The sequence below is a fragment of the Cinclus cinclus genome, chromosome 7 (genome assembly GCF_963662255.1).
Source record: "Cinclus cinclus chromosome 7, bCinCin1.1, whole genome shotgun sequence".
Classification (NCBI taxonomy): domain Eukaryota; kingdom Metazoa; phylum Chordata; class Aves; order Passeriformes; family Cinclidae; genus Cinclus; species Cinclus cinclus.
In genome coordinates this window covers 18589842-18611351 of record NC_085052.1, presented here as the reverse complement: position 1 = coordinate 18611351, position 21510 = coordinate 18589842, and the positions used below count along the sequence as shown (strand labels likewise).

The window sequence follows — 21510 nt, the reverse complement described above, 5'->3', positions numbered from 1 at the left end:
AGGAGGTTTATTTAAACCACACACTGTTGGTCACACTATTCCTAATGAAGTTGGTGGGAATTCCTCCCATCACCTTCAGTATGAACAGATATGAGCCAGTGATTGTGAAGAAAAAAAGAAAATAAATATACCAAAAAAAGAAAATAAATATCCCTCCCAAGAGCCCAATTTTTAATTCAGGAACACTCTTTAAGAGGGAAGTGATTCTGTACATTCATGACAGCATAAACAAGAATAAAATTTAATATTTATTAGAATTTCTTCCAGTAACAGCATTCAACATCTTAACAAAGCAAGTTGTGAAGTCTTAAAAAAATCTAGGATTACAAAAAAAGTTAAAATAAGTAGTTTCTTATATTTAATGGCAACAAACAGGGAACCTTCTATTTAAAAACAAACTTGTCATATAAACAGCATTATTTTAAGAAAATGTGATTAAGATGATATGCAATTTTCAGAATGGACACACACAATGTACAAATATCAATCAGAATGAAACAGAGGGGTGGAACACACTATCCCCTTAAAATCTCAAAACAGGCTTTTTGAAGAAAGGGGAGGGAGGAGGACCTTTCTAGTGAAATAACTTAGAAGATACCACACAATGGACAAAACCAAGATTACAGAAGACATTACGTGACACCCTCATTACAACACCCCCTCAACTCTGGTTATACAGTAAAGTTAGTAAAGTGCATCTTTAAAGACTTGTCTAGTGAAATAGCTTTTCCAAATATAAAACACAACACGTGCAGTAACAGTTAAATCATAGTGTAAGTTTTTAGAAACTAATTTTTAACTTTTCATTCACTCAAGAAGAAAAGCTTTAACTGCAGTAGTGTTCACATTATTCTTCGATGCATCCTCATGTGCTTTTGTTACTTGGCAAACCTTTAAATATGGAGCATGGCAAAAAATATGCAGTTTAAGCAAGTGCTTCTCTCAATTCAATACAATTCTTCAACAGCAGAGTGGCCACATGCAGCACAACCATGTCAAATTTTGGGAAGCTTTGGTGCACTAATGATGGGATTGGTCTCCTGCAAATACCTCCGTCCCGCACTCTTGTAGTCGTAGGTGCAGGTGTGAGTCTCTGCATAGCGGTGTGCTGCACAGAAGTTGTTTCCACATCTGAAGAATTAAGAATATTGCAAGTTACAAACTCTTAGAAGCTTTTAACGCTCTGACATGCTGGGAGCCATTTTGCTTAATCATGTGTTAAATGACAGAACTGTTTGAACTCTTATCATTCTTGACTGATAACATTAACTGGTGGGGTACACAAAATTACATTTTCCACACTGAATGTTTTAGTTTTGACCCAACAGTCTCTTCAGCTGGGAAGCTAAACAAGATCACTACTCCATGAACCAGCTAGCAAGGATCAAATACACTTATAAATTAAGAAGTATGAGCTTTTTTTAACTTTCTTTTTTAAGGACCTCACACAATATTAGTTGGCAGAATTTAGAGGACAAAACCATGGACAGTAATTCCCTCAGGTGAAATCCATGTAATGCATTTCAATTCAAAACCACAACACCACTCAAGACAATCAAAACAGTTCTTTTTAGCACAACTTCTGCCTGGCATAAACTCAAATTAACCATTTAAGATTAACAAATACAGATTTAGTCAGCTGTTAAGACACCAGACAAACTACAGGGGACATAACTTCCTGTAGGACTTCAAAAGGGTTCATCTATCCAGTATCAGTTGCAATTCTGATGAGTTGAGATGAAGATTTTATCTTCAAACTTGACAGCTCTGCAGTTAAGAGTCTTACCAAGAAAAAAGCATACTTTGGATGTTGTATATGATGTGGAAAAGTGCTTTACCTGGAGACCCATACTGGAGCCCTGTTGCCTGATTATTTGATAGAGATGCTTCTTGACAGTAAAACACTGCCACTACTCAAAATGAGAATTCTGTTGAAATGGATTAAGTGTTACCCATTGAACTCACTATTACATTATAATCCCCTATTTATTTACCTATCTGCGTTCATAATAAACCCTTCAGCTGTTCCTGAGGCTTTGCGTGCCTGGAAATAAATTTGCTTTTCTTTAGTTCTTGGTCCTATAACCACAACTTTCCTCATATGACTGTATCCTCTATTTGGTTTATGCTGCTTTCTAGTAAAAGGTCCTATGGTCACTCCTTTTGAAACCAAAACAAACACTATTCTTGGAGATGAACCATTTCATCCTTCATTTTTAACTTTAAGCAAGCTGCTTAGTTACTTTTAGAAGAGCTTGCAGCTACTTGCTCATTAGCAAAGTGAGCAGTGTCCAAAACTGTTTCAGAATCAGAGTCTGAAGAGTCAGTAGGGAGACAATTCCTCACCCTGAAATTCTCTATATGATTCCCCAGTGGCAGAAGTTTTTTCATTTTGTTGTTGTTGGTGTGAACTAAGATCAGCTCCAAATGCAGCCCTCACAGTGCAGCAGTTCCCAACCTAGACCAGCTCATAGGAAACAATACTAAGAAAAAATATCTTGTGGGGAAAGAATAATTTGAAAACTAAGATTAACAGAGAAAGCAGGGGTTTTTTTTCCTGTGGTTTTTGTTGTTACTGTGATTTTTTTGTTTGGAGGGGTTTTTTTGTTTGTTTGTCTGGGGATTTTTTTTGTTTGTCGTTCGTTTGTTTTTTAGTTTCCCAAGATTACCACCAAGCACCTGGTCTCACAGTGTTGTCTGGAAGTAATGATGTGGGGGACCAGCACTCTGTTGTTCTGTATTTGAGATGCTCTAAATGCCCAAAGATGACTGAAGTCTTGCAAAAAACAGAACACACATAAAACCAAAAAATTTCTTGAACACAAATTTGTATAAGTTCACAAAGATCTGTGAAGATGTGCTGCAACAGGGAGAAATCTGAGGGAGATTTCTGAAAAAATCTACCAAACCCATTTTTAACTCAAGTTGTTAAAGGTATCATTATTGATGAGAAACTCTCCAAAACACTTATCTGCAGCAAGTTCTTCTCCCACCAGTATAAAGTCTCATTGTTTTCTGTTAACTTGTTCATTTCCTGGTATCTTCCATTCTCTTACCTTCTATTTCTCGACCTTCCTGGAAGAACATACACTTCAAAAGCACAACAGGGGCAACATTCCTGAGTTCTAATTCCTGCAGTTTTGCTAAACTGAGAATTGCAACTGTTTTGAAGGTTGCCTTTTGTTTTGCTGTGCTTAAGTAATACCACACAGCAAAGAAAACTTTTTGGTTAACTCAGCTATCAATTTTAAGTAACAGCTGGTTATACACTCAGCCTACCTGCACTCATAGCTGGTTGCCAATCCAGTTTTCTTGCCACAAAGAAAGCAGTGCTTTGAAATTTTCTTTTTTGCTTGAATTAAGCCATCCACAGGTGGAAGATGGGTTGCTTCACCTGCTTTCAGAAGTAGAAAGACAGCAAAGACATTGTAACTTATTCACAAACTAGTTAAATGTTATCTTTTGAAATGCAGATTTATTTTGCATTTCTTAGGACACTTCAGGTGGGAACCCCAAAGCCTAAAAGGAGAGGGGAAAAATAAACCCTGGAAGCCAAAACAAGAAGCACACCTCAAGCCTATGAACACCTTTGGAAGAGGCATCACAGTGCTCAGAACTGTTATTTTGAACAACCTTAAAAGTTCACGTAAGCAAGAAGTTACAAAACAAATCAAGAAACACATCTCTTAATTGTCTTCCAGGTGCAAAATGAGCACACCCAGAGTGGCACTGGGAAAGCACTGGGCACAATGACTTTACAAAGACTCAACTGGGCAATCCAGTACCTAACAACCAATATATTCAGTATACCAGTTTGCCAAGTAAGTACTGCAACTATTTAAAATCTTGCTGGTACTCCATAATTGCAAGAGAAGTGTAGTATTAGACTACAGGCCTCTACTTAGCTACATGGTTACATCAGGCACTTTGCAGATGTTTGTAAAATTTCTGTACTTAAAAATTTACTTGATTTTTACTTTTTGCCATGTAATTCTTGGCTGCTGCTTTATTAACTGGAGATCATGTAAAGAAAAGGCTTCTTTCTTCTTCTCCCTTCCCTCTATAGAAGTTAACTTCTTTGTCCACAACTTGCCTAAGCATACTTCCCACACCTGGATCAGTAAAGTGAGCAATGCATCCTCTCAAACATTCCTTCAGTGTTTCTACTGCTGTATTGTCAGGATGTTCCCAAAAAGTTCTCTCATGAGTTCACAAGTATTTTTTGTCCAGGACATCTTTAATCCCAACAGTCATTTCTCAGTTGAAGTGCAGCAGACTACACTCAATAGTAGCACCAGGCAATCACTACACATCACAGTCATCACACCAACCACTCCCACCCCATTCCTATTTAGTATTGAATCCTCCAGTCAACATTTGCCTACATGAGCAATTTCATAATCTAAAAGCACACAATTTCAGAAGCATAAGTTAGCCCAGTTTGTGAAAGAGACAGAGCTTGAAGACAGCTGGCCCTGTGGACCTACTTGAACAGAAAAAAAACAATACAACTATCTACACATTTCCATCCCTACAGCAACTCCAGTGAAAAGTGATCTGTCCTTTGGCCAGTTATACAACAACTCACTACCAGCCACATCTCTCTCAAGGGCTGCATGATATGACCACACTAACTCGTATCTGGCATCTTTTGGAAAATACACTTTTTTTTAAGATTCCCAGAGGAGAGTCCTCTTCAAGTCCTATCCACAGTGACTCAGGTGTTAGCAGGCTACCCCACCATGCAGACAAGGCTCTCAGGGTATCACCTCTGGAGCAGCAAAGGACAGACCTGTTTACTAACTCACCGCCAAGTCAAAGCTGCACCCACAGCTGTGAAACAAAGAACACAACCCACTCTTTTAGCAGCTTTTTCTCCAACATTACAATTACATAACTGTTTTCTGTTGCAGCTGCTATTTGAACATCTATTGTCTAGCTCATTTTCTATACCTGGATCTGGAATATACACCTACCTTTTCCTAAGGTCATACAGAAAGAAAAGAAAAATTGCTAACTGAAAGTCAAAGATACATAAAAGAAAAATTAAATGTGCTGAAAATCCTTAGTTCACTGTCTTAAGAGCTTTAAAGCATTAATTTAGACAATTCCTTTTCCCCCCAATAGAATTAATCACATAAGCAGTTAATATCTATGCATAACACATCCTCTTTCAGTAGATGTCAAACATTAAGCACTCCACAGTTACCAAGGCTAGGGTGGAAAGAACGATGACCAGCACAAAAAACAGTGAAAGATCTGCACTGTATCATTGTTCTGCAGCACCCATGCCCTTATTGCTTCCTCCCCATTTTTTTTGTACTAAAGATAATGCTACTGATAAAAAGCTAAGAAAAAGTTGCAGTTACGGTCCACCTAAGATCTGGATGCCATCTGCATTTTTTAGAACTGCTTACAATATTAAAAGATTAACCGTGCTATAGAAATGTAATACAGCAAGGACTCCAGAAGCCAAATGCCTTGCAAAGATAAATTATTTTTGTCCTCTCTATGTGTGATATATGAGGGAAGATTAAAGAGCCATCTTTAATTATATAAGTTACTTACCTACTCTTTTCCCTACAGCTGCCATACTTCCATTCATTCCAAGCCCATGTGCAGACTAAAAAAAAAATTTCCACAAGGAAGATTACTAGCAGATGGAAATTAAATGAAAATGTAGTTAGTCTGGTATCAGCTTATTTGACAACGTTTATCATCTACCCATGAAGAGTCTAAGAAAACTTCTGCACACACAGTTACAATTCTGCAATATAAAGCCTTACCCTCAATGGGTATTTAATAAATCTCCCCACACTTCAAAATACACCAAAACAATGAGGTGCATTAGAGAGCAGAAGCTTGGCACATATGGTGCCAGTCACTGGGTACACTTTGGAATAAATTACAATTAGTGAGCAGAAACCAGATGACACTTCTGACACACACACTCATAACTCCATTGCTAAAGTAACTTGACATTTCAGTTGTGAACTGAACCACTTTAGTCTTAAAGAAAAATTACTTCTAGGACTATTTAGATAAACAGGCAGTTTAGACTATCATCAGCCATTCAGAAAACAGTTTAAGACAATCAGGGATTTAAATACACCTCCCACAGCCCATCTGCCTCTTCTGACAAGACACACACACACATACACACACACAGTAGTTCTGTAACATCAGTATCACAAAAACAGGAAAACTTTGATTTCTTTGCAAGTGTGCATACTCACTAGAATATATTCAGCAGCTTCATTTGGAGGAGAAGCTTTCCTAAAGCCTTCTTCCTGAAAATGCTGCAGGTTTGTAGGTAGTGCAATACCAGAAGTCCGAAACCTGTCAGTCCCACAGGAACTCTGTAAACTTTCCCTGTTTGTGCTTCGGGCCAGCGAAGCCAGAAATCCTAAGTTACTTACAGAACTTGTAGGTTCTTTGGATGCCTTGCTAGCCACATCTCTAACATCCCTAGCCTCTGATTTAGAAATTACATCAGGTCTTTTGCCAAGTGACTCTACTTTCACACTACAAAATCTAGTGGTCCTAGAAAAAGAGGAGTCTGCTATACTACGTACTTCCAACGATCGAAGCACGTTTGGGGAGGCCGTAGATCTCAAGTTACCAGCCTCAAAGCATCTAGGCTGTGCTTGTGGTTTCAGAGTACTGTGATGTGCCACTTGTGCCGAATACCGGAGGGGGGACAAAAGCAGATTTTTCTGAGGACTTAAAAGACCAGTCTCCATTGCTGCAGTGCTCAGCACTTTGCCAATAGGTTTTCTATGCTGCTCTACAACCTTAGAATCTTTGTCTCCATCAGGCAGTTCAAGCTCTGGGTTCACCTTTCCTATGTCATATATCTCACTACACTGTTCAGCAGTGCTTGCTTCTGCTAAAAAAGCAAAAGCATCTGGTTCAGACAGATGTTCTTCCTCTGTTCCATACAGCTCCACGTTTGTTAGATTTGGAAACAAAACAGCATCCTCCTCGCTTGTTGAGGTCACATTTTCAGATACTTTTTCTGAATTTGCAGGCAGGGATGAAACAGGAGTCAGAATACCGTTTGTAGGTAGTTTTGCATTTTCTAGTTCAACACGAGATATTTTCGGTGGTAACCTGATGCTATTGACTGGCTGAGACCAAGAGTTGCTCTGCCAAGCGTCATCTTCCTTAAGGAAGTGATTAGCTGTGGATGGCATTGTTCTACCAGCAGTGGCCAAAGTAGCCAATGCTGAAAGTGCATTTTGAGGAGATTCTGACTGATGCAAATTCCCAGGAGGAGGTAGGCACGACTGTCCGATATGGGGGAGCACTCTCAGAAAGCGGTGACGAGCAGCAGCCACCGAGCCACTAGATGGTCGAGGAGTCATGGGAGGGCGAGGCTTCACCTTGACAGTTTTCTTAGGCTATTAAAAAAAAAAAAACAACAAAAAGCCCAACCAAAATAAAAAAAACACAGATACAACAACAATTAGTATTTGAATTCCTATTGCACTCAAAAGACCTGACTGAAAATATATTCCGAGGAATTCAGATAGTGTAAACCCACGAAAGACCAGATCATTCTCTCTACTCCGTCATATGTTACTAACCATCAAGACTTCACCCCAACATCTGAGTAATAAAATCAAAGATTATAATCAGGAAATGTTTTCAATAAATTGGTGATCAAGAGAAACAGAAAAAAGAAGCCAGGATGTCATCAAGTTTATCTAGAGGAGCTTAAGGTCTCAAACATAACAAAAAAAATGTAAAGAAATATAATATCTTCATTTTACATTTAGGTAACCTAATCAAACATGAACATGTTATTTCCAAGGTAATATCATTCCTGTATTTCACTTTATAGGCTTTTCAGTTACAGTATGTCTAATGAAATTTAAAGAGAAACAGTGACTTTTACCAGAGCAGTACTGCAAAACAATGCTACTTAAAAGTACTGGAAGAAAAAACCCCAAACAAATAAAACCACAAAACACACCAACCCACCCAAAAGATCTACCCTTGCAAATAAATCCAGGGCTAGTAATGAATTCTTTGAATGAGGGCAGGTAGGTCCAAGGAATGCCAATGCCCCTCAGCAGAGTGTTCATACAATAGTCTTAACATAAACGATAGCTGAGAAATCATCTGCCCATGAAAACTTGACTTCTCAATATGCAGAGTATCTGATCTGATTTTTAGAAAAGTCAACACAAGGAAAGCCAAAGCTGTTTTATGACAGAAAAATTGAAATCACAATTTCACCTTTTTACTCAGATTCATGTTCTCCATCTTTGCCTTGAGCAGTTTCATTTTATTCATAGTAATTGAATTCTCAATAATCTGTTGGCCAGAAGGTGATGCCTCTGTCTCATCTTCATCATCAGCATATAAATTATAAACTGAACCACCACTGAAAGTAAAAGAAAGCTTATATTTACCCTCTAATGAAGTAATTTAGTTATGTTTTCAATGTAGAGTATTCTTACAACTAGGAAGTCATATCCGTAGTTGATCTGTTGACAAAACATTATGTAAAACTGTATGCAAAGATATTTCAAATCCATTTATCCACATAAACATCCCTTATTAGGGCAAAGTGGTGTTGCTGAAATCTGAACATAGCCACGCTTTTGGGAAGTTGTTACATCATATACAGTTGGTTCACACTCACTATATATTTTCCCCACAGAGGGGATATCCAGTTCCACAAATGTCTCCTGAAGATATGGCCAAAGCTGTTAAGTGTGTGATTCAGACAACAAGCTGATCAGTTTTCCAATTAACCAGACAGTGGCATGGAAGGAAAAGTCCAAATTTCTATCCATCCTGAGGGGTGTTCTCACCATAAATGGAAATGGAGGGGTCACCCATGTGGATGTGATATTCTATTTCTCCTTTTCAAAATAAAAAGAAAAAAAAAAAAAGAAAAAAAGGAAAAAAAAAGATCAGTTTAGGTTTCCAAAGATTCCAAAGAGTCTCACATTTGGAAAAAAAAATAAATAGATTAGAATTTCTAGTCCCAAGATGAAATATTTTAAGTCAGTAGTCACTGGAAGTTTATAGCATAACTATTCCTTCTTCCATTCCACATTCTAACAGAATCCAAAACCTCAAGATATTAAGAATCAGCATCTAACTTGTTTTTTCCTATGAAGCAATGAAGCACTGAGCAGTAACACACTCAACATTTGACAGCGAAATGAAAGAACCATTAGGACTGTCCAATTCATTACAAATTTTAGAGAGTGTTTTAGTTCTTCCATTAGGTTGTCAGCATCTAGAAATCATGACAATCAGGCAATTCCCCTAACTCCCCTGTGTTCGTACAAATATCTTAGATTTAGCTCAAGTTTCTACTCTCCAAAAGAGATCAGGAAGGACTAAAAGTCATGGGTAGTCAGTACCAAAAAGAAAATATCACTAATTAGAGCTGGCATCTTACCTGGTTCTTGGAAATATTCTGCTGCCTTTAGAGCCAGCATTTTTTGTACTGACTCTCCAAATCCAGTTCCTAAAATGTAACAAAATTCCAAAGGCAGCACAGCTGGGAGACAGCGTGAAGAGCAAGACAGCAGCAAATGCAAACCAAGAGTCAGCAAAATAGACAAGACATTTCTTACCAAAACCTGAATAATTCCATATAGGGACAGTTTGCATGCATATACATATATATACTTCTGGTAAAAGCCCAACACTACAAAAAAATTCAAAAATTTTATCTTTACAAAGGTTTACATCACCAAGTCAAAATTTGTTGAATGTCCCTTTCCTGCTAGGTAAGGACAGAAAACAAAGTGGTATGTCTCATGTTTGGTTGATTTTTGATTTATTTTTTTAATGCAAAAATAATTGTTATGTTTGTCTTCCATTTTCTGACAAATAGGGGCCAAACACACACACACAAAAACAAAACAAACAAACAAAAAAACCCAAACAAAAACAACAAAAAAAACCAACGGAGTGATAAAAGGATTATTTGCTTTAATGTGATTGTAAGATTACAGAAGTTGGACAGGGAGTTTTGATATTAATGGTATTTCCACCCCATTTTACAATGAGTAAATTCTAAATTTACTTTGTCCATAGATGTCAACGTTCCTGAGCTCTTCCTTGTAAAGTGCATGCCTCAAAATCTATTAGCTTGCTGAAACCCTTTCAGCCCCAGTGTCTACCAGTCCTCCATCACAACTTCAGCACTCTTCTAACCCAGAGACAATGATCACTGTATGCATTTACACTTTTGTCAAGTTTTAACCAGTAACTCAACCACAGATAAAATTATCTGGAGAGCTATAAAACAAAACTAAAACCAGTGTCTCATTTCTAAATTTCATTCAATCAATTCTGCTCCAGGTATCAACAATGTGAAAAAGGATGGTAGAATTTTGAAGCACTTGTTTTAGTCACCAATATACCCAGACATATGAATAGATCTGTCAGTAGGGAAAACAGCAGTATTCCGAGTGACCCACAGCTTTACTCTATAAAGATCAAACAAAAAGCTCTGATTTGCTTCCATTCTCTCCTCCCTTTGCTACTTTTTCCATTTCCCACAGTCTCACCCAGCCATGATACCAAACTCAAGAATTAGGATTTTCTTCCCTTCCAAATTACTATCTGCCTTAGTAGAAAAGCTAGTAAGTGAACTCCCACAGAAGGCACAGAAAAACAGAAACAACTCATGCTGAATGTTTTCAACTCAGGTGGCTTCCAACCCAACTGGCTCACTTGAGCAGTGCCAGCACATTTCTTAAGCCCAAAGTATTTGACTTTCCTGTGTGCTGCTGTGCTTTGAAAGGCTCACCCAGGTACCCTGCAAGAGCCAAATGACTAGTTTATTGCTCCCATTTGCAACGTTTAGCCAATCTCAGTAAAATTACTATTAAATCTGTACATTAGGTTTACCCAATGGAAAAAACAGACTTTCAGACCATTGAATACACCAGTTTTAAATGGCAAAAAAAAAAAAATTCAACACACTCACACACAAAAATTTGAACATGTAGGCAGATACCAGGGAGCCCATTCTACTGAAAAATGGTATTTCAAGCTGCTTATGACAACTCCTTGAACTAACTCACAGTATAGCATCCACAGTCCCAGCTTTGTGAATGGGTTTTGATGTTCACTGGAACCAGAGGTTTATTAAGAACAAAGAGGCAACAGGCAGGGTAGCAGCAAGAACAAGAATTACACCAGTCTGCTCATCTTTCCAGAAGTGTATCTAGCCCAGAGCAGCAGCCAGGTTCTCAGTTCTTAACCAATTATGCTTTTTAAAACCTATTTCAAACAATACCATATGTGGCTATTTACTGAACGAGTACAGGGGCTTAAATATAAAATCACAGATCTAAAATATTTGTATCTCTTCCTTGTATATCAAATACTAGATCTTTCTACTTTGTACAACAATGTGGGAATTCAACTTTGATATTTCTTTCAGTCAGTGGTTTTTAAGTATGGATGCCTTAAAAATTTTATTTAAGAGTAGTATCACTCCAAATACAAACTGAATATAAATCCAGTACAAAGCTCTTGCTTTTCCTTTGCAAACAGAAACAAGAATAGTCACTTAAAGCAGTTTAAGCCTTAGCCTTGGAGAAAGCACAGATAGTTCCCAGAGAAGGGACTCCTTTCCTCACAGTTGTACAAATATTAAGTTCTTGGGAGGATAGAAGTACCTATCAAAAAGCTAAGTATAAAAATAGAATGCAATAATTTTTAATAGATATCCATTTTGACAGTTTTACAAAAAAGACTACCAAACTGTTTACTACAATTCCAATGTAGTAGGTAAAGTCATATACTTGTCCTTCTGATGATAACATCACTGGATTCTGACAGCAATTGACACAAGCTTGGTACTCAACTGTAGCTAACCTGAGGCCCAAATACATCCAAAATCTAGCTGTATTGGTAATGACTTCAATATATATAAAAAAAAAAGACAGAAAAAAATTACAGAAAAACCTCCCAACCAAAATCCATCCAAAACAAAAAAAATCCCCACCCCACAAGAAGCACAACAAAACCGCCCCTCCCTTCAAACCAAACAACCACCCCTGCAACCAACAAACTAAAAAAGCCCACAGTTCTATGCACTGCCAATCTACTATCTTCCTGACTAATCATTTAGTCCACAGAAAAAAAAAAATTATAGGAACAGGGACATGTTTACAAAACTAAACAAATGCCTTAAGATGTCAGAGAAAGTGCTTAACAGAAGTTTTTAATACCTAATAAAATATTCATTTGACTCTCCTGCAACATGTTCCTTTTCAGAAAGGGCTGGAATGTTGAGAATTGCCTGAAGTATGCAGTCAGTTTTATCTCACTATATTAATGCACACAGTGATAAGAGAACCACTAGCACAACCACTGACCACAAAGCACTACTGTGCTGTTAGATAGTTACAACAATTTAAGAGCCCTAAAGGAATAATTCTTGAATGTGCCAGATACTCTTTTGACAAAACCAACAAGTAACAGCTGAAAATCACACAGCAGCTCACATTTGAAGAATAAGATAAAGATTAAAACCAACTTTACCTCAAAGACTCAGACAGTGGTGTTAAAGTGCCATCGCCCCGGTCAACCACACGGAAGAAATTCAACCGATCTCCTTCTCGATACACCAAGAAGGTCACTTGTTTGTTGGATGGCCCTTTCTCCCAGATCTTGTCTCTAGCAGGATCCATGTACTCAGCCATTTCCCTGATAGGATCTTTCACAGGAACTAAAAAGATAAAAAAACCAAAATAAAACCAAAATATTCTTGTTCTTCTGATCCCCTTTGAGAACTCAGCTCAGTTTATAACAGGAATTCCCAACCTAGAAGATATGCTGAATTTATTTTCAAGTGAAAACTATCAAGTGAATTTCTTCATTTTCACTCCTACACACATGATCCACATAACCAAGTTTATCATCTGATTGTAGCAGTGCCTAATTCTTATCAACCATATTTTAAAAATTATTTGTATAATGACGTTCCAGGATAATTTTTTTCTTCAAGTGAAGAATTGCTAATTTTATGACTTGATGATTCTGTACATACAAGTATACTTAAAGAGTAAACAAAGTGCACTTGATATGCTAAGAGAAGATGGGGAAAAAAATCTCCCCATTTTTGTTAAGTATCTTTCCAATTAATTAGAATTGAAGTCTGGTTGTCTAAAATGCTTACCTAAGAGAAACTCTTTACAGTTATAAGACATTGCATGAAAACCACTGTCTTTAACTTCCTTAACACCTACCTCTTCTGGTGTTAACAGGTCCACCTCGCATTGCCAGAACCAACTTCAGAGTGCAGCCTTCTGAAATGCTGTAAATAACAGTAAATAAATTTTTATAGCATTTTCTGTCATTTATGCTGACAATAATTTAGAAACATTAATTAGAAACCTAATTTTATTCTACACTTACTTATAATCATCCAAACAATAGTCATCCTTCAGTTCCATATTATTCCAAATTAAGTGCTGCTGAGAGACAGGAATACCTAAACAAAAGAAACAAACAAATGACTTAAGGCTTGGCAAGAGGGCTCCTAGGGAGTTCTTCTCTTTGAAGAGTGTGGGGCTGATGGACTGAAACTGGATCACAGGAGAAAGAAGAGAAGAAGCAGGACAAGGACAGGCACTTGAGCTGTCTTCAGCCATGACATGCAACCTCCAAATAGTTACTAAAACCAAGGATTTTCTGAAGGCTTTAATTCACACACAAAGTTTAATCTTTTGGCTCCGCAGAAAGTGTGTAGGCATGTTCAACTGCTTCAGGCTTATTCAATACTGGCATTTCCTAGTCATCACATAAGGGAGGTTTTTTCCTGTTATCTGAACTTCAGAACTTTATGTCTACTGACAGGAAAAACAGGATAAACCTTCTACTGACAAAACTGCTGAATAATTTAACCACAAACTAGTATATTGTATTACTGACAGTACAGACAGTCACATTAAGGTGACTGGTGGCAGCTCTATTACAGCGGCAAGAAGTGCAAATGTGTTCCTATCCCTGCTTGGTTTGGGACCTCAGAGTTGGCACGTACAGTTTAGTACCAGAGCAGTTAACTAAACTTCATCCTACAAACACACTTGTTTCATTCTGGGCGTTTTTTTCAAGCCATCAGAATGTTATTAATATCCAGTAATATTCACTTTCAGTGCAAGTTCTGGGATGATTTGGCTATTTTTTTAAAAAGAAAATAAGCATACTGAATTTTTGTTCCTTATTAAAATTCTGTGTTCTATACAAATAGAATCCAAATTCTACATTATTTTTGCCTGCATAGTCAACTCAGTTAGATACAGATCTAACAGACATTAAAGATAATAAGGAAAAGCTGGTACAACTTGAGGACTTCACACATTTTTACTGGAATGATACTACTTTCTGAATTTTGGATAGAATACAAATAAAGACAGTTACAAAAGGATGAGACATCTCAGACCACCAAAAAAAAAAAAATCTTCCCTCCAGCATCAAAAGGAAGTTTTACAATTTGTCTAGGGAAACCCAGATAATTTAGATCTCACTGTGCATTCATGACAAATGTTAATTAAAATATATATCTATAGAGATGAAGAACTACTTTTTCAAAAAGTTCTGAACACTACTTCTCATACTAAGGAACAAAATCTATAAATATATTTCCCTGAAGGTTGCATTAAAATAATCTTGTCCTATATTTTTATTCATCGCATATTCAGATACTTAAAAGGAAATGCAAGTGGCAGTGCTACACAGTAAGACTTCCCTAAATACATCTGGCAGGAGGGGAACACAAAGATAAGAGTCTTCCAGATAGTCCCCAAAAACATCTAAGCTTCTGAAGGGTTGTGAGAATGCTTAGCAAGCTGTGGCAACGATCAGCAAAGCAGTCCCTTGCTAGGTAGAGGAAGGGCACAAAGCTCCCAATACCCAAGGAAGAAGAGGGGATCAAAATGCAAGCACATCAAACAGGCACGTAGGAGACATCCCTTTGCAGAATGGGGAGTGCACTTTGGAGGAACTGTCATTGTTTCTCTTCAGGCTTTACAGAAGATGACAATTTCCTCTTCTCACCACAGCACATATCCACCGTGCTCTGAATGATCAACACAACTTCACTCCACTTGATGGCATTTAACAGGAATCTTATATCCTCTGAAGTCCACAGGACATTTATAGGAAGAATATCTTCCTACAGTAGACTAACATAATTGCTACTAAACTGCCATCTATTTAATAGCTGGTTATTGCTTATCTTTCAAGTCAGCAGTGTAAGCAAAAGAACAAGCTGGCAATAGCCAGCGACTCTACATTGAAGTTTTTGTGTTGTTTTGCCCTCTTCTGATTACAAACAATCTGATTACTGTCTGCATTTGTTATGGTTTCAGCAGCCTCCAAGGAGTAATTTCCAATTACTTTGATAAACTGAGAGCATATTTGTTAAAAAGGCTGGCTTGCAGCTGGCAGTACTGGAGTGAAACATGGTCTTGCTCATTCAATAATGTATTTTTGATGGAATGAACAGATGAAAAGAGGATACTCTGCTGTAATTGGAAACAGACACATCTTTATTACTTATTCCCTTTTATACTGCATTCTTAGAATTCTGTATCTATGCACTGAGGAAATAATATGTGCTTTATAGCTTCAGAGGCAGCAAAATATTCATCAGCTGTCCCTTTTCTGGATTATAGTAAGGATTTCTTGAGGAGACATTTGCACACAAGATCAGCATGTACAACTGCCCACAATACTGAGAACTGTGAGATACCCAACCACTATACCCTCTCCCTAAGCAGCATGTGATAGAATCACTGGCCTGGCCCAGATCACTACTGAGAGGCAAGCAGGGCAATAAGCTACATCTCAATGCTCAAACGGAAATGAGCTGGCCAGGTGATGCTACAGCAGGACAGAAGAGTCTGCAGACTACCTACTGAAATGGCTGCAGGTGCACTGACAATGTGACTGACTAAAATGGGGGAAGGAGAGGAGAAAAGTGGCTACCCTATCCGGTCTCTGAATCAGCACATCACATACAGCCTTAAGCTTCCCTCCCTAACTCTTCTTTTTGGCATGCCAAGTAGGTTCACCACAGAAACTGATTTGGTCAAGCCTGACACAGGAAAAAAAAAAAATCTTTGTAGATTTCAGAAAAAAAACCCTTGATTTTATGCTGTGGGTATCAAGTTCCTATGTTTAAAAATGCCATGTACATTTCACTGTCAAAATTCAAACTACACTTATCTTTCATTCAGTATTGAAACTGATGGAGCCACTTCATACAGAGAGGCTGGGCTGACAGTCTTATTTTCCCCCACAAACTGGCTACATTAGTAAGAGGTGCAAAAGCCCACAACTTACAGTGGCAGGACGTTTTCCTAATTGTTAAACCCTCAGCTTTCACCTGAGTGACAGTAACTCTGGCAGTGTAAATGGAGTCAGTAATGACCTACTCTTTGTCCAAGGGACAGACTAAGCACAGACTAAAGAGAGCAAATCACCAGTAACTGAATGCAGGCCAACAAAATTTCCTGACAAAGGTGACCTTACTTTACAACTTCCAGATGCTGCTCTGGGCAGCCATCCGCTCTGAGCAGTCTTGCACTCAGAAATGTTCCCCCAGCTCAGACAAGGCACAAGCTTAAAAAGTGCTTCATGAACTTCTCTATCAGCACAGTAAACAGGCAAATTATAAAGCAGATAGAAGATGTAGGGGAAAAGTAGTAAACAGAAAAAAACCAGAATTGCTTCTGTTAAAAATTCATGACACTTGTGCAATCCACTTACTCCAGTTCCGGCAGAAACGCAGCTATTTTCTCTAATGCAAATAGTAATAAATATCTTTATGACATGCTCTGAATTCACAGAATATTGAAAGAAATTACAATATACACATGAAGTCTGCTTGACATTAGTCTAGTTCCTTTTATTTAATGTGAAGCTGCTGTACACAGGCAGCAAAACAATGACAGCAGAAAGACCAAAGAAAAATAACAACTCACATGATGAACTGAGTACACACATACATGAAAAATTACTGCTGCATCTGTTGTTCCCTGCTGAACACAAGGGAACACCTACCGAACACTGAAATCAAGATGTATGCTGAAAACTAGCTCTTTCCTCCCTTTACAATAGTATAAGACTAAGAGAACACCTAAATTTTCATCTAAAAAGGCCGATGTTTCCATGTACAGAGATATAAAATTCAGTTGCAAGTACTCACCCAACAAACCACGACCAAGTTATTTTTTTATTTTAATGCTAACTATGCAAATGAATGCCCTAACACTCCATACCAAAGAATTCAAATTAATTCCTGCAAGCTAACAACAATACCACCACTACCACCACCAAATCCCAAAACCCACCTCTTCCTTTGAGATTCAATCCTATCTTTCCCAACAAACATGCTTACAAGTATTATCTGGTTTCTTTAACAGATTAATTAACCACTACTACAAATATGCTACCTGAATGCTATCTTTCTCTAACAGTGTAATAATTGGTGTTTCTGAATGAATACTAAACTGCCCAGCCTAGCAGCTAGAAGGACTTGTGCAATGGAGAAAACAAAGAGATCTCAGTTTAAAAAATCCCATTACCCCCTCTTTCAATGAAATCCTGATTTTTTAAGTACTACTCATGTTAAAGCTCAGTCTTTCATGCCACACTGAAATGCAGATACCATTGTCCATCAACACTGATTAACAAGTAAAACCAATGGAGTAGGTAGCATAGCTAGCAGCACTGTGTGTGTATTCCAGCTTTTATGCCACCAGTAGAGACAAAGGGAGCTGTTTCTTCCCAGGTGAACTATTTTAAAGGACTCAGTCAGCAAATCTGAGACAAGGAGTTATTCACCCCTGGGGCTCCAAAGTCAACACTACAACAAATCTCCTGCTTACTTCACATAGAACATATTTGAGGACAAATGCCTGGATCTGATCCAAACACACATCAGATATGTTATAATTTCAATTTACGAGTAGAAGACTCGCACTGAAATTTCAGATGCATTAGAACCTGTAAGTTTTTATGTATATTCATTACTGACTGAAACCACTGAAAACACATAGCTGGAAACATGGAGCTCTTTCTTAGTAAGGTACCAATGCCTGTACAGCTGTCTAAACAAAGCCTTTCCATGTCAGATCACCAGCAGGCATCAAGAATGACAAACAGTATCTGAAATAGCCAAAATTTCTAACATGCCATCCATATTTTTTATTATGGTGAAGACAGTCTACAGCTATTGATTTTCCAGCTGGTGACAAATATCAATTTGTCTCCTTTTAACTTTATTATTAGCCTCTTACAATTAGAGGCATTGGTAATATTTCAACAATTTGTTAACTTCTGACACAATTCTAGATATTTTTCTTGGAGCTTTCAGGTCTCAGCTCATTTTTTCAAAACATCTCTTTTTCTTTGCTTGCATACTATTGTCCCCAACATCCAAATGAAGGAAATACACATAACTAGGAACCTCATGTACTCTTCCAACACTGCAGGAGGCATTCACCAACCAGAAGTGCAGCTTAAATAAGAGAGATTCACACTCCATGAAAGCTGACATGATACAATAATAAAAAGGAAAAACCAGCAACAGGAACAGATGCAAGCTTTCTCCTCCTCATGCTAAATCCCAATAAAATTACTTCTGAATTTTTGCTCCATCTGGGTGTTTACTGCTCAAACTTGTGCACTGTAATAGGTGCTTTGTCACTGAAAAATTGTTAATTATTATTTTACATGCAATAGGAACTCCAAATGCAACACAAAATTAATTTGTCATTGTGTATCTGTTTTGACCACACCTAACTGATCAATTTGTTTTCACTCTGCCTCCCAAAAATCATTAATCAGAACAGTATACATATTTTAACTCTGCTATGGAGTATTAAAGTATTACAACAGACTTCTCACATTCAATGACAATCACCAGTGAACTCATCTTCCATGTTTAATTAAATTTATGTATTAATTCTATACAGTGGCAGCCAAGTCATAATTACCTCACCATCCTATAAACATCAACATGCAAACTAAATTCCAGATAAGCATTATTATAACTTCATTACTGAGCTGTTCTTCTAATAAGAAATGAGGATACTTTAGTCAGCTGTAGGTATAACTGAGTATTGGCTATTCACAGTCTCGCATTTTGGACTACAAGGAATTCAAATCCTTCCTCCTCACACCTCCCACTGTTCTCTTCAAGCATCCTTTAAAGCTCAATCCATCATTGATACTGCCCAGACAGCCTGCTGCCTTCTGTTCTCTACTGCCTATGCTACCTTTTCATTCACTGTTAGCCAGTGTTCTACACATCTCTCCTACACCTATATTCAATTATAGGTAGAAGAAAACCTTTCCTTCTCTTATTTCACCTCTAGCCTCCAGCAGCATCTTGACATATTCTCTGACTTGCAACTAATTATGGCCTTGTCCACGGCAAACAAAAGCCCATCCACACAGCTGCACTATTGTACCTACACGGATGTAAGCTCCAGTCATCTGCACGCTGGAACTTCTACTGTGTGGACCTTACTAGCAAACAGTCCCCTCTGTTGTTGCAAAGCTTGTGTGTTTTGAGACTTGTGCCAGCTGTCAGGGTTTTTTTCCATCCACTAGAGCAGATTTCCATAAGAGGAGGAGAGTATCATAGATTCCAGTCTACAGCATCATATTACATCTCCCAGAGGACGGGTTCCAGACAGATAGAAGGATGAAAAACACGTACAGGTATACTAGAGGAGGGGTTCCCTTTTCTTAAGATTAGCAGCTCTGATACTCTCAGTTTCTACAGCTGTATAATTCTTTAACCTCTCCAAAGTGAAAAAGAAGGTAGAGGATGCAATGCTTAAACTATGGCTATATAAATATTTCGTATCACATTCTTTCATGCAAGATCATCCTCACCACAAAGGAAAAGAGGTAAGAGGGGACTAACCTACACCTATTCTTCTTGCATAAGCATCAGGACTGGCCTCGTAACTTAAAGGGCATTTTCACTTCGCAAAATGACGTGTCAAGTTCATCACTTTAAGGCAAAGCATTGTTCAGCCAGAGCAATTGTCTACCAGCAAAAGATCACTCACCTAAACAAAATTCAAATCAGTAACTTAAAGCTGCCTTTGGGATTTGCCTGCACTGCAGTTGCTCTTGTGACTGCAGTATCATAAAAAAACCATAAACTGACTAACCTAATCAGCAACAAACATAGCAGCGAATTTAAAGTATGCTCAGTTACAATATACACATATTGCAAAGCTCAAATTTATAAACCTGCTAGCTAACAAACAACGTGGGTCAGAGAATCCACAGACGTTTTTACAATTAACCTTAATTGTACATAGAAAAAAATCCCAACCAACCCATCAGAAGAGCAAACATACCAATTCCAGCAAAGCCTGAGCCATGAACTTTTGGAAAAGGCAAAGAACAGAAAAGTAGCTCAACTTCAATTAAAACTGAGCCATAAACTAAGCACCTAGCTTTTTATACATGTTGCTAAACATGACAATAAAGTTTTCTGGTTTGATTTTAGCAATTATGATTTTTAAAACAGGATTAAAATGATAAAGTTTACACTGAAATAAGAGAGAATAGTACCTTCCAGTCTTTGAATTTTAGCTTTCACAGAAATAACTGTTTCAAAGGGGGAAACTCGCAGTTCAAAGCAGGTTCCTGTTAGCGTTTCAATGAAGAGCTCCATAGTTTCATAGAAAGGAAGTTTGTAGTGAAATGGTCCCATATTATCTTTATTAAAAAAAGGAGGCTCTTTCTTGTTGGCCATTAGAAAGGATTTACAACTTCCTTGTAAGAAGATCTGTCAGGAAACTACATTCCACTTCTAGCCAAGGCAGCTTTGAAGACACGTGTAGTGAATTGCTGTTCATCTTTAGGATTTTTCACCTATAAAGCAAACAAATATAGTTCTGACAACATCTAAACGTAACTGCTAAAGAGAATTTAAATTAATTTTGTGCAAATTGGTGGCTAAGAAGCATTAAGTTATTACCTTGGTAGGACAAGATAATCACAAATTGTATCACCAGCGTTGTAGTTTTAGGGCCCTAATGTCAGTCAGCATTCCAGACGCAACCTACTACCTTTGTTATTTTTGTTTCCACAAGCGACATGACAAACAGACGCCCAATGCCTCCTAACAAGAGCTGAGCCCTCCGTGGAGTCAGAGCTGAGAAAAACTCCAGAAAGACGTTAAGAACGGGGACTGCTCCGGGCTCAGGAAAGGCAGCTGGAGGCGGCAGCTCAGCCGTGCTCCCGCCAGCGGGGTCCAGCGCCGCACCGGAGCGGGGCCCGGAGCCCGGCAGCCGAGCAGAGCGCCCGCGAACAAAGGACGGCGAGCAGCTGCCCGGTCCGCGCCGCGCCTCGGGGCGGCCTCGCCCCTCGGGCTGGCCGCGGGCCCCGCCACCACTGCCCCGGCCCCGCTTCCTGCCGGGACACGCGCCTCGCCGGCGGGGCCGGGCCAGGGGCGGTTCGAGCACGGCCCCTCTGCCCCGCCGC

At 38.4% G+C, this 21510-nt stretch overlaps 1 protein-coding gene across 1 annotated transcript; it reads right to left on the bottom strand.

The window, feature by feature from the left end:
- Window positions 1–235: 235 nt before the first annotated feature.
- On the bottom strand, window positions 236–21285 carry ZFAND4 (zinc finger AN1-type containing 4). Its single transcript, XM_062496875.1, is given in 11 exon segments — window positions 236–1131; window positions 3280–3394; window positions 5569–5623; window positions 6237–7403; window positions 8245–8423; window positions 8850–8873; window positions 12527–12718; window positions 13239–13306; window positions 13408–13483; window positions 20596–20898; window positions 21005–21285. Coding segments are annotated over 10 exon segments (2196 nt in total). The 5' UTR covers window positions 20780–20898; window positions 21005–21285; the 3' UTR covers window positions 236–995.
- Window positions 21286–21510: the final 225 nt, after the last annotated feature.